At 49.4% G+C, this 11,531-nt stretch overlaps 1 protein-coding gene across 2 annotated transcripts in view; it reads left to right on the top strand.

Annotated features, from left to right (window-relative positions):
- Positions 1-1,318: 1,318 nt before the first annotated feature.
- CACNA2D2 (calcium voltage-gated channel auxiliary subunit alpha2delta 2) overlaps positions 1,319-11,531 on the top strand; it is a 232,997-nt gene continuing 222,784 nt past the window's right edge. For both annotated transcript variants that reach the window (XM_069769564.1, XM_069769563.1), the window contains exon 1: positions 1,319-1,759. In XM_069769564.1, coding sequence (XP_069625665.1) covers positions 1,635-1,759 — 125 coding nt within the window. In that variant the 5' untranslated portion in view covers positions 1,319-1,634. The remainder of the gene's footprint in view (positions 1,760-11,531) is intronic.

Here is an 11,531-nt window from a genome sequence, read left to right as displayed (position 1 = left end):
AGCTCGAGCTGGAGTCAGTGCATCAAATCCTCATTGTTTCCATTTATATATCAGTGCTCCTCACTGCATGAAGTTCGTGGTATGTCTGGATGTGACCACAAGTTTAGGCAGCACTCTCAGTGCTCCCAGGATACCAGGAATCTGAGTCTTGGTCTATGTCACTCCAAAATGTTTCTTTTTCCCATAAAAAAAATGAAGGATGGAGGCAATTCCATGCTTCGGCAGAAAAAAACCCTCTGGCAAACCAGGGCACGGAGCGCTTCGGAGAAGCAACCTCTCCCCATCGAAATCCTCCTCCCTTCCCAAGCTGGAAGGCTTTTAAACCTCTGTGCTGGGATCCAAACTGCCAGGGGCTCCTGTGCTGCCGCTGCACCTTGCTGTTTTAGTGGGCAGGACCAAGGAGCCTTTGTGTCTTTAAAGTGCTGATGTATGGTTTGAGACACTCTTCCTCAGATCTGTCCAGATACTGGCAATCTTGCCAACATGACAGCTTTTCTGAAGTTAAGGAGGGCAAAGTGGGGCTGGCTACGAATTGCCTGGCCAGGTTTAGGCTGGGGATTGTCCAGGTTTAGGCTACCTGGGGAAGGAATTGGAGAGCATGCGGACGGCATTCCTGCCTCTGCCTTTGCCAGCTGTCCCTGTGACTTGCCAGTGGTCAGTTTCAACAAAGCTGAGCAGCTTGGGTTTGGATTTAGAGAAGATGAAATTACACTGCAGCTACCCAGAAGACAGTGTTGTAAAATCCAGGCCTTCAAAAGTCTGGCTCAGAAACCCTGGCGATTTGGGGCTCTGTTTACTAATTCTGTTATTCTGAATTTTTAGCCTGCTCTCTTGTTGCGCTCACAAATGCTCCCCAAAGTCACAGTGTGCTTAAAAAAAAAAAAGAAAATCAGAGCTGCTGTTATTATTTAACATAACTGGAGCTTTTCTCCGGGAGGTGGCCCCGAAGAAAACCGTGGTCCCCGGCAAGAATGACAGTGACAGGTCCACGGCGGGGGGGGGGGGGGTAGCACCCGAGTGGAAGATGGGCAGGAGCCCACGAGGTCCTTCGTTGGTCGGGGGGGGGGGGGACGGACGGACGGACGACGACGACGACACGACCCGCCGCCGCGGCAGTGCTCGGGGAGGCGCCGGCATTTGCTCCCTCCCGCACCGGCGGGGGCCGGGGTCAGACCCCGGTGGGGGGGGGGGGGGCTGGATGGCGGGGCCGGGGGCAGCGGGACCGGCACCGGGGGGGGGGCGCGGGGCGCATGCGCGGCGGCGGCGGGGCGGCGGGGGCCGGAGCGGAGCGGGGGGCTGGCGGGGCGGAGGGAAGCGGGCGGGCGGGGAGGAGGCAGGGCCGGGCTGGGCCGGGCCGGGCCGCCTGCCTGCCCGCCTATTTGAGGGAAAGTAGCGGTTGGCGGGCGCTCAGTGCCGGCCGCCGCGGAGAGGCAGCGGGCGAGCGGCCGCCGGTCGGTGCCCGCAGACCGGCGCGGCGCTGCCCGCCGCGCCCCCCCCCCCCCCCCATCCCCGCTCTTCCCCCCCCTCCCCCTGCCGAGGACTGCCGCGCTCGTCGCACGAGTGGCGGCGGGGGGAGCCGCCCCGCGGGGTCGCCGCCGCCTCTGCCCCTTCCCCGCCGCGCCGTTAATGGAAACATGGCGATGGCGGCTCCGACCGGCAGCGCGGCGCCCGTCGCCCCGGCCCTCTGCGGCCACCTGGCCCTGCTGCTGCTCCTCGCCGCCCCCGCCGCCCACGGCTACAGCTTCCCCCAGCAGCACACGTAAGTGCCGCCGCCCCGGCCGGGACCCCCCCCCCCCCGGCACCGCGGCTCGGCTCGGCTCGGCCCGGCGCGGTGGCGCATCGCGGGGCCGCCCCGGGGCCTGCCGGCGCTGCGCGGGGGAGCGGCAGCGGCGGGCGCTGCCGGTGCCCGCGGCCGGCGCTGCGCTGTATCGTGCCGTGCCGTGCCGTGCCGTGCCGCGCTGGATGCGATCGGGCGCGGGGGTCTCCGCCCGCTCGCTCGCTGCCGGCCGCCGGAGCGGCGGGGCGAGGAACGGACCCAAAGTTGCTGGAAAGCACAAACTTCCCCGGCGGGTGCCGGTGTGCAGGGCGGCGATTGAAGCGTTAATGTGGCGAGAGGGGGGAAAGACGAAAAAGGACTTTTTTTTTTTTTTTTTGGCCTCTCCCCCCCCCCCCCCCCCCCCCCGTTTCAAGCACACAATATGGTACCCACAACCGGCCGTACCCACCGGAGTTTGAGCATAAACTAATAATAGATGGATAGTTCCACAGGCTATCCGAGCTGGCGGTTCTTCCTCTCCCTCCCTCCGGACCGGCAGAAATTGGCTGTAATCTATTGAAAGAGAAAGTCGGAAAGCAGCTCGTTTGGGTGAGGGGGTGGGGGACTGGAGAGTCGCTGCAGGAAGGATATAAATAGATTTTTTTTAGAAGAAAGCGAGCGTTTTGGAAGTTAATGTTTGGGAATATTTGCTAACACATTCGGCTCTCCTGCGTGCTGTGATAACCCTGAAGCCCTGTCCCCCTCCACACATCCATGCGAAATCTTGCCGAGATGTATTTTAAGAGGCTGTCATCTGCGTTATGAAATGCTAAGGTTTGTTGACACAAACCTGAAAAAAACATCCAGATGATTCAAAGTAAAGGCTGACACCGTGTCCTTACAGTCTGCGTTTCTGAAGGTGGGGGAAAGATTTCAATGACATAGAGTTAATAATAGCAGTGTTGCCCTTAACTTTGTGCTGCCCCAGTGGATGTGTGCTGCTTTATGTCACAATTTTCTTGTCATTTTTGATTTGCTTAAGAATAGAAATATGTTATATATATGTCATAGGAAGTATTTTTGAAAGCCTTTTAGATTAGTGTCTTTGATCTCAAAGTACATTTTTACAGGCATGTAGTCAGGCCTTCTGAAAAGAAGGCTTATCGGCAGAAGAAACAGTGTGGTTTATTTGGGAGAGCTGTAGCTTACCGTGTTAATATCTAGCTCCACCGAAGGCATGGTTGTTTGCGCTCCTTGTTTGTTCAGAAATACCTCCCATTCAAACAGATTCTTTCTGGATTCTTTTGGGTCATGTATCCATATTTCTAAATATCTTTGGCCTTTGGGAGCCGATGGGTTCCCTTTTCTTGCTGTCACGTAAATACAGAAATTCTTCAGAATAAGACCCTGAGAAATGTCTACCTACAGGGGGAGGAGAGGAAAGGGAACGTGCCAGTTCTCATCCAAGTACCACAGCCTTATGGCCTGATCCAGCGTTGCTCTCTCATGAATAATCTTTACTTCCGTGAGAATCCCTACAGGAGTAAAGGGGATTATGTACGTGGCGAAGCACAGATAAAGTTTGTGGGATGTTTTTGATATTTCAGCAGCTTTTCGGGGTTGTAAGTTGTTGCTTTCTCCTCTTAAATTCAGAACGCAGAATTATATTATAGAATAAATCTCTTCTGGGTACCAGTCTATAAGTCAGAACTGTGTTTTCTTTCCAACTGCAGAAAGTTTTATGAGAAGGTTCCTATACCAGGAGAAACATACTTAAGAGAGGCGTATAATTTGTAAATAATGCATTGGCCTTCCCTCACTCGAATTATTAGCAATATTGTTCTAATAAACTGTGCCAGCTTTTTAGCCGAGCCGGTTTTATTCCAGATAATTTGGTAGGGTTTACTAGGTTAGATTTTGTTAGCTCTGCGCTCTCTGATCAGTGGTCTTATTAGAATGGGCCTGATTCTGTACTGAGAGAGGCAAGAAGAGTAAAAAACTGAACCCGCTGCCAAAGATTCATTGCAAATATGAAGGAATGGTCCTGAAAAGGCCACTAATTCTGTGTGTGCCTCTGGTGGGAAGTAATGCTGTCTGGCTGCATCCGGAGAAGAGACGCAGAAGGGATGCAAGCCCTCAGCCTAACCTGGAATCTTCTTGCTCGTTTTATTCCCCTTATGACCTGTTTTGTGAACCCAGAGAAGAGAAGAGTCACAAATGGATATTTGATGATGATGCACAATTGCTGGGCAGTAGGTTAATGCTGTAACATGTGGGCTGAAATGCCTTCTGTGCTCTGCCCTAGGGCTGCCGTGGTTGTTTCTCGGGAAGGAAATATTTAATGGGAGTAAAGAGTGCAATGGTAGCTGGCACCAAGGCTTGAACAACACTCCTTAGTTGACTGTTCCCCCCTGAGGAGTTACCTGTCTACACCCTTCTTGTTTTTAAAGGTGCTGGGTATAACTTAAATCTTTTTGGAAGGTTTATAGGTCAGAAGCTGAGTTGAGCTGATGAGATGGGCTGCTAAATTCTTCCCGTTACGAGACAATTTTCTCCTGCTTTGGACAATTCACCCTTGTGAATGATTCAGAGCATTGATTAGAAACCTTGTTTGTCTTTGGGGGTTTTCTCTGTAAATCTCTTAAGTCATCTTTCACTACAGGACTCTCAAAAATGAGGCTGCTTTTTTTAAGCAGCCCCAGAACTGTTTCATTCTGACAGGCAGCAGACTGAATGATTAGGATATTTTGCCTAAGGGGGTGGGGGTGGGGGGGGAGAAGAAAATAAAGAACAATTATTATTAATTTTTTTTATTTCTTGTTTTTGGTTACAGTTGTATTAATTATCATCAGTGGTTCTGTGTGTTGATTCCTGGTTCTGTCCATGATAAATCGCTGGTGTTCCACATTATCTCTCTTCTCCCGGGTAGCATGGTTTTAATCATCTTATGCTGAGCTAAGGAAGGCTCGGCTCAGCCAGTTGTCCGAAGGGGAATTTCTCATTGAGATTTAAAAAGCAAAATCCCAGATTGGAACAAACCCATTGGGGCGGGCGCGTTAGGTGATGTCCGCTGACTGACAAGGCTCCTTTTAGGAATGATCACGTACAAGAATGTGCATCTGTGTGGTCAATGGGATTAATGGCTGTGAAAAGAAAGGCTGTTGGTTGCAGTTAATTTTTCTTTTAAATAGTACGCAGAGGGATTCCTGTGGCAGCATGGTAACAACCTCTGCTTGAATTTCTGAGACATTTGGTATTAGATGATTGAAAGTCTGGTCAATCAGGGGAGTCCTGCACCTGTATTGCCGTCGCCTCCCGTTAGTGGGGATTTTGTGCATGTGAGTGCCGGAGAATGTGTCTGCCAGTGCTGCTGCCTGGGAGCAGAACAAACCCCCTCCTCACTTTGCAGAAAGGCTTTTTGTCACTTGGACTTGAAAGAAAATTGCCATCTGCTAAAGGGTGGCGAGCCATTTGCTTCTTGTGAGGAAGCAGGTGTGCGCAGAATTGCTGCGCGTCCGCTGGTGAGGCTTGGCTTCATCGCTGCTCTGCAGGGCATCTCTGACCAGCCAGCCGGAGGAGGAAGGGATGTCTGCAGGGGAAAGTGCCAGCTTGGGGACCAGGGTCTGGTCCTGCCTCTCCGACATGAGATTTAGCACTTGTCAGATGCAGACAGTAGTTTCGGGCAGCAAGCTGGAGGTGCTACCAGTGTTCCTGTCAGGTAGCGAGCAGTGAAGGCTCCTGCTGAGAGCAATAAGGCCTAATAGGTGCCCATCATCACTGGAAGGTGGGCTTGAGGCTGCCTTTACCAAATTAATTGCTTCCTTTCAGTGGGTTTTGATTTGTACTTGTGTCATTTCACCCCAAATGAGGTTAATGATGCTGGTAGTGGTGGCACATCTGGGCTAGCAGGGCTTGAAATAAATAACTCTATTAGGACTGGACGTTGTAGGGTTTGCGGGATATCGTGTAGAGGAAGCTCCTTCTCTTGTTCTACTGCCCACCTGCTGTGCAGTCAGAAAATCTCTTCCAATTACGGTTTTGATGCTTGGGAAGGGAACTTGTCTGGAAAGGAGCAAAGAAGAAGTGGGGAGATAGCCCTGCTTGTCTTCAGCCACACTCAGCTGAGCAGAGAGACAGCTCCCTGGGAGGGCAATCTACCCCAGTGAGTGACTGACAGATAACGTGGCTCCATCCCTGCGAGGGCTGAGCAGGCTGTGTAAGAACTTGTACCCAGTGGAGGCAGGAACACCCAGTGTCCCTGCAGCAGCCCTGCGTGGGCTGTGCATCAGCGGCAGAATCCGCTCTGGGCTGCGCAGGGGCACCGTGAACTGCCCAGAGGTAAAAGAACAGGCCCAGGCAGAGGACCGAATGTTTTTTTAAAAGCCATTTGCAGTGTTTCTTTGGCATTTTAAAAATTTTTGTCCGTTCTTGTTACTGTTGCTGAATGCTTCCTGCTCAGGTCGCACACGGGGAAAGGGCGGGCATCACAGAGCAGGGCATTACCGCTTTCTTGCCTGTCCTTGTGACACCTCAACGCTGTACCCTGCCTGCAGTGATCCCCTTCAAGATAGTGGTTTCAGAAGCTTGAGTTTTTCAACTGTATACATTGAAAAATTGTTAATTTAAATTCTCTTCAGAGAGTGTGTGGGTTCCCACTGAAATCAATAAGGCTCCTGCATGTAGACCTGAAGGTAGAAATGGGCTCGTGCTTGCTGTTTGACAGGCAGAGTTCAGAAGCTCTATTGTAAAGAAGCTGTGTGTGTGTTGTATGCATGTGTGCAACAGCCCCTTAAAAGCTGAAGGTGGTTACATAGGGTCTAAATGGAAACCTGAAAATTTATCCTTGAACGAGCTTCCTGGTGTTTGGCTTCAAAAGCCATCAGAAAGGCTCTTGAGGGCTTAAGTGCTGGGGCATCTGCATGCTGTAACATTGTACATAAGCACAAACCGTAGAATTTAGACAATGCTTTTTTCAGCCAATGAAATACTCAAGTGGGATGAAATGAAAGAAAAAGTCATTACCAAGCAAAATACATGAGTGAAATATTCAGCAAGAAAGGACAGTGTCTGAATGTTTCGATATTTACTTTTCCAGGAGCCTCTTGAAAGCAAAATTTGTTTTGTTAGAAAAATTATTTTTTTCCTCTCTGGGGTGTTGGTAGTACTTTGTTGTTTTAGAGCTGTTCCTGTAATCTAGCCTTCATCCTCAAGTTTATTATTGCTGGGTTGCGTGGGGAATGGGGTTGTACAAACTGTTGTTACTGAGAGGTGGTTTGTATCAACAAGCTATTGGCATTGTTTTCTTTAGGCTGAATCATTTGATCTTTCAGAGAACGCACGTGGATTTTCTTTATGACTTTGACAGTTGTCCTATGACCCTTCCAATTCCGTCTCAGCCATTATCTTGTGGTTGTAAATATCATAAAGAATAAAAGGTGTTTACCCAGACCAAAGGATTAATTCTCCCACTGTAAAGCAAAGCGCTTCTCGCGTTGACTGATGCGTGAGTGACCAGGATATTTAGCCAGATCAGTTTGTGCCGGGTGAAAGGGCTGCAGGGCAAGAGACACAAGGAGCCGAATGGCAGTCGGGCCAGACAAAAGTTGCACGGTCTGTGGTGTCTGTGTCTGTTCATTAACTCTGCACAAGGTCGTTATTCTTGCCTGGGATTAGGCTGCCATGCCGCCTCCTCGGAAGCCGCTTCTCAGTCTGGTGGGGACAGCGCAGGTCCTGTTGTACAGCACACCTTCTCCCAGGGCCACGTCAGACTGCCTTTCTGGAGAACCGGGATCAGGCCTCCTCCTCTCGCTTCCAGTTGAGGCTCAGAACTCCAGAGGAGGTAATTGCTGATAGTAATCAGATTGGGTGCTAAATAGGGATATAAACCATTTAGTGCAATAGCTCTGATGATGATAAAGCCTTGGGCACAGTTGCCAAAACAGAAGTTGAGTTTGCGTATCTCTAATGAGCCAAGTGCCTTTGTGCAGTAGCACCACTGAAGTGCGTGGAGTTAAACCCAAGAAGCACAGGATGCAACGTGATTTTTAGCTCTGATTTATGTAAAAAATCCCTGAAGTTCTTGCAATGAAAAGGAGATCCTTAATAACAATGAGTCTCCTGCCCCCCCCCCCCCCCCCCAATCCTTCTTTCATGGCCCCCAAAGGGTGGGAATGGGGCTGCTCTTTCCATGGACTAGGCTGGAGCTACTTTTGCACAAGTGGGTATCTGTTATGAATCCAGCAAAGCCCTGGGCAGACTTTGGATTTCCTTGGGTTCTGCTGGTGCCAAAACTGTTCTGCTACCCTGTCCTGCACTGACGCTTGGGGAATTCATGAATCAGTATGGGCTGTGCCTACAGTGAGTATGTGTATCACTGTGATAGAAAACCCGGAGTGATGGATTACAAAAGGCACGTTCATTTACCTGACAAAGGTTGTCTATCTTGAATTATTTATGAGGCTTCACAGCATGCTAGTAAATTTTGTAAAAGCAATGGAGTCCTGGTAATGTGAGCCTCTTCACTGCAGCTTCCGTAGTAGAGTTTTGCTGAGAAGGTGCAGGAGGCGGGGGGTGGAGGAGGAGGAGGAAATAGGCAGCGAGTGGAGGGGTAGAGAGAGACTGCTGTTTTCATGTGCAAATGATGAGGTGTGCAGAGCAATGAAGTGCGAATTAGTTAGATCATGCTGTGCATTGGAGCAAAAATCTGTGTAGTGTTCGAAAGCAACTTTCGCTTCAGGGAGGGGCGGGGGGGGGAGGGGAAGCATGGGGAGTACAGACACAAGGACAGGGAAGGGTGACAATCGCATGACCGAAATGCTGGCAGCTTCCCACCTGTAGGAATGTGTTTTTCAGGGGTAGTTTCTTTAAAGTATATACTCATTTCGGTGAGGTTTTCTTATCCGACTTCCACTAAATGAAGGATCAAGGCAGAGCTGGCCAGGCTTTTTGTGGCATTCAGCGACTGTAAGGCTTGCAAGCGTGCAGAGCACATGGCTGTGGACCAGAGGGCTTTGGTCAGGATAACCTGGAAGATGTGTGGCCTGCAGGAGCATTAAGTCAGTGTTATCCAACAGCGAGGGCGAGGGCAGTAGGAGTCTGAGTCCTGGTGGCAGCATGCCAGCTTGCCTCAGTCCCTGCTGGAACACCATTTCAGAGCTAAAAATCAGTGATGCGGCAGGCACGGTACAGGTTCGTGGTGTAGCTGCCACTGCGTACCTGATCTGTTGATAAATAGAGCCTTCCCCATGCTTTCAAGCTTCTGAGCCTCTTGGCCTTCCAAGCACAAACAAAGTTACCCCCTAAACTGTTAAATTGGTGGAAAGAATTGGGAAAGAGTGTTGCATCCATCTCCACTGAAGTGACAAATGAGGATGTGATTCTCCTTATAAGTACCAATGCCTTTTAACTCATAACAGAGCTGGGTCCTGAAACTTTGCTCTTGTCACAAGCTGCCAGTCTGGTTTCCCATCAGGCTGTGTTTCTTCTCCAGTGGGCATTTAATATTCTTCAGTCCAGAAGAATCCCTTATCTAAAGTCTAACTTCACATTCATTGTCCAAATAAGAAAACAAAACAAGGGGCATATATCTAAGTATTTTTCAGACCTGACCTTGTATAAGGCACCTATGCTTCAAAAATGTCTAAAGCTCTCACTGATTTAATTTCTGTTGAATCAGAGATATTCTTGTATTTAAATTCTCATATCTGTTAGATTTCATTTAATAATAACTCTTTATTGTGGCCAATGAACACTTTCTCTACAGTATGACACAGTGAGGGTCATGGATGCGGTGCCTTGTTTACATTTCTAATGTATGGTGGGTTTCACAGTCAGATTTTTGGCAGCTGTAACATGGACACCAAAACAGAGAAAGACTTAAGCCAAGCGAAGCACCTAATATTCAACTTTATCAGGTGTTGAAGATTGAATCAGGTTCTGGGCTGTGAGTGGTTGAAAGTCTTTTTATTGCTCCATAACAAACTCAGTAGACCCAGGAGGAGCCAAAGTACCATTTCCTTATGTCTGAGGTAGTCTTATGAATTCAAGGTCTCTACTAAGCGTTCACTGTAGTCTCACATTCTTGGGATCAGGGGGTGCGAGAGGGGGAATGTATTGTGTGGGCTCGTGTGCTTCCAGGACCTCTGCAGGGGGAGTGATGTTCATGGCACAGGTAAAAGTAAACCTTCTGCAGCAGTGTGTCATGCATACCAGAGAAAGAAAGGGTGGAAGAAACAGCGTTTAATTATTCAAGACCTGCAAGCTGAAAAGGGTTTCAGGACAGTAAGCTAGGCATGCGTCACAGCTTCGTGGGCACTCTGCTTTCCCCTCCTCCCCTGCCTGCTCTGGGAAGGAGGGTAGATTACATGAGTATGGGAAAAAAAAAAAAATCAATATTTTTCTCTTCACGCAGCTCTTGGTTTTTATTTATTCTGTTTTTGCTTGCTGGGAAGTCTTAATAATTGTTTAGTAGTGACCAAACTGATGACATTATTTTGCCTCCCACAGAATGACACCACTTCCAAGAGCACAGACCAAAAGATCATCAGCCCAAAAGGAACTCTCTCTGTGCACAGGCAGGGATGCTTTCATTCCCCTCCTTGGCTGTGTGCTGTAGGACTGCTGGTGATTGAGCCATTCTCCCTGACATTGGGTTTGTTACGATGCAGAAGAATTTGCTGTTGTCAGTCTTGCATGCTGAACTCTGCTACGCCTATGTTAGGTTTAAAAGCGGAGAACCGTCAAAAGATTTTTCAAGATACTGGGACAAAATTCATCCCTGATGTAACGATGCTGTGGGATTATGCCAGGGATAATGTTCAGCCCTTTGTCTTTTAACTTTTAAATATGGTGGTGGTTGTGGTTGCTTCCGATGTGACTTTTACTGTAAGATGGAGAAAAGAAATGCCTCTAACACGTCTACTATCTGCTCATGCTTCAGTCCCAGTTTTTAAATAACCCCATCTAGCACCTGCCTGCCTGTTTGACCTGGTAACAAAAATGTTGTGTTGGCATTTCTGACATCAATACCGCCTTTTACCCATCATCTTAAGGCTAAATTGAACCCTTCTGTGTCACTTGCTCCTCACTATGTTTGTTTTGATCTAGGCTTTACCTTAGAGAAAAATGTAACCAGCTCTGTCTCACTCCTACCACCTGCTAGGGGCTGGGGCTCTTTTTCATGAGAAATGGCTCCTTCCACAGGTGAACTTCATACCCTCAACTTCCCCCTGCTTCCCTGTTCTCCCTGCCCACACATGAGGATGGAGCAGCCAGGTATGAAAGGGCTCTGACAGCTGCATCTTGGCATGAGGTCTCACTTCACCATGGTGGCTGCTGAGCTAGCTCGTACCTTTTCCCCCCTCTTACAGCCCTGTCCTGACAGCCTTGCTGGTGCCATGTTTGCTTGAGCAAGCATGGCATTACCAAGCCCGAGGTGAGGCTGCCTCCCAAGGCCGGTGCTCTGCATGGAGCATTGCCTGTGGCAACGCTGGTGTGTGGGAATCTTCTTTTCCTGCCTTTCTTCACTTGACACCACTCCAAGTGGAGCCTTGTGATGAAAGCATTGCTGAGTTGTACAGTTTATGAATGTGATTATGTGTGCCGAAAGCAGCCTTTTTTATTTTATAAGGGCTACTTAATAAATGTCACTTATTTGGTGACTCTTAGGCAACGGAGTGCATGGCCGCCTTCTCATTGGGAAGCGGCTACCAGAGCCCATCCTGTTCTCTGGAGTCACAGCTGGCTGGTGGAAGAGTAGGTTTGCCACTTGCCAGAC

Source organism: Haliaeetus albicilla, chromosome 24, assembly GCF_947461875.1.
Source record: "Haliaeetus albicilla chromosome 24, bHalAlb1.1, whole genome shotgun sequence".
Lineage (NCBI taxonomy): Eukaryota > Metazoa > Chordata > Aves > Accipitriformes > Accipitridae > Haliaeetus > Haliaeetus albicilla.
The sequence above is the reverse complement of the archived record's forward strand: the minus strand, read 5'-3'. Positions and strand labels throughout refer to the sequence as shown.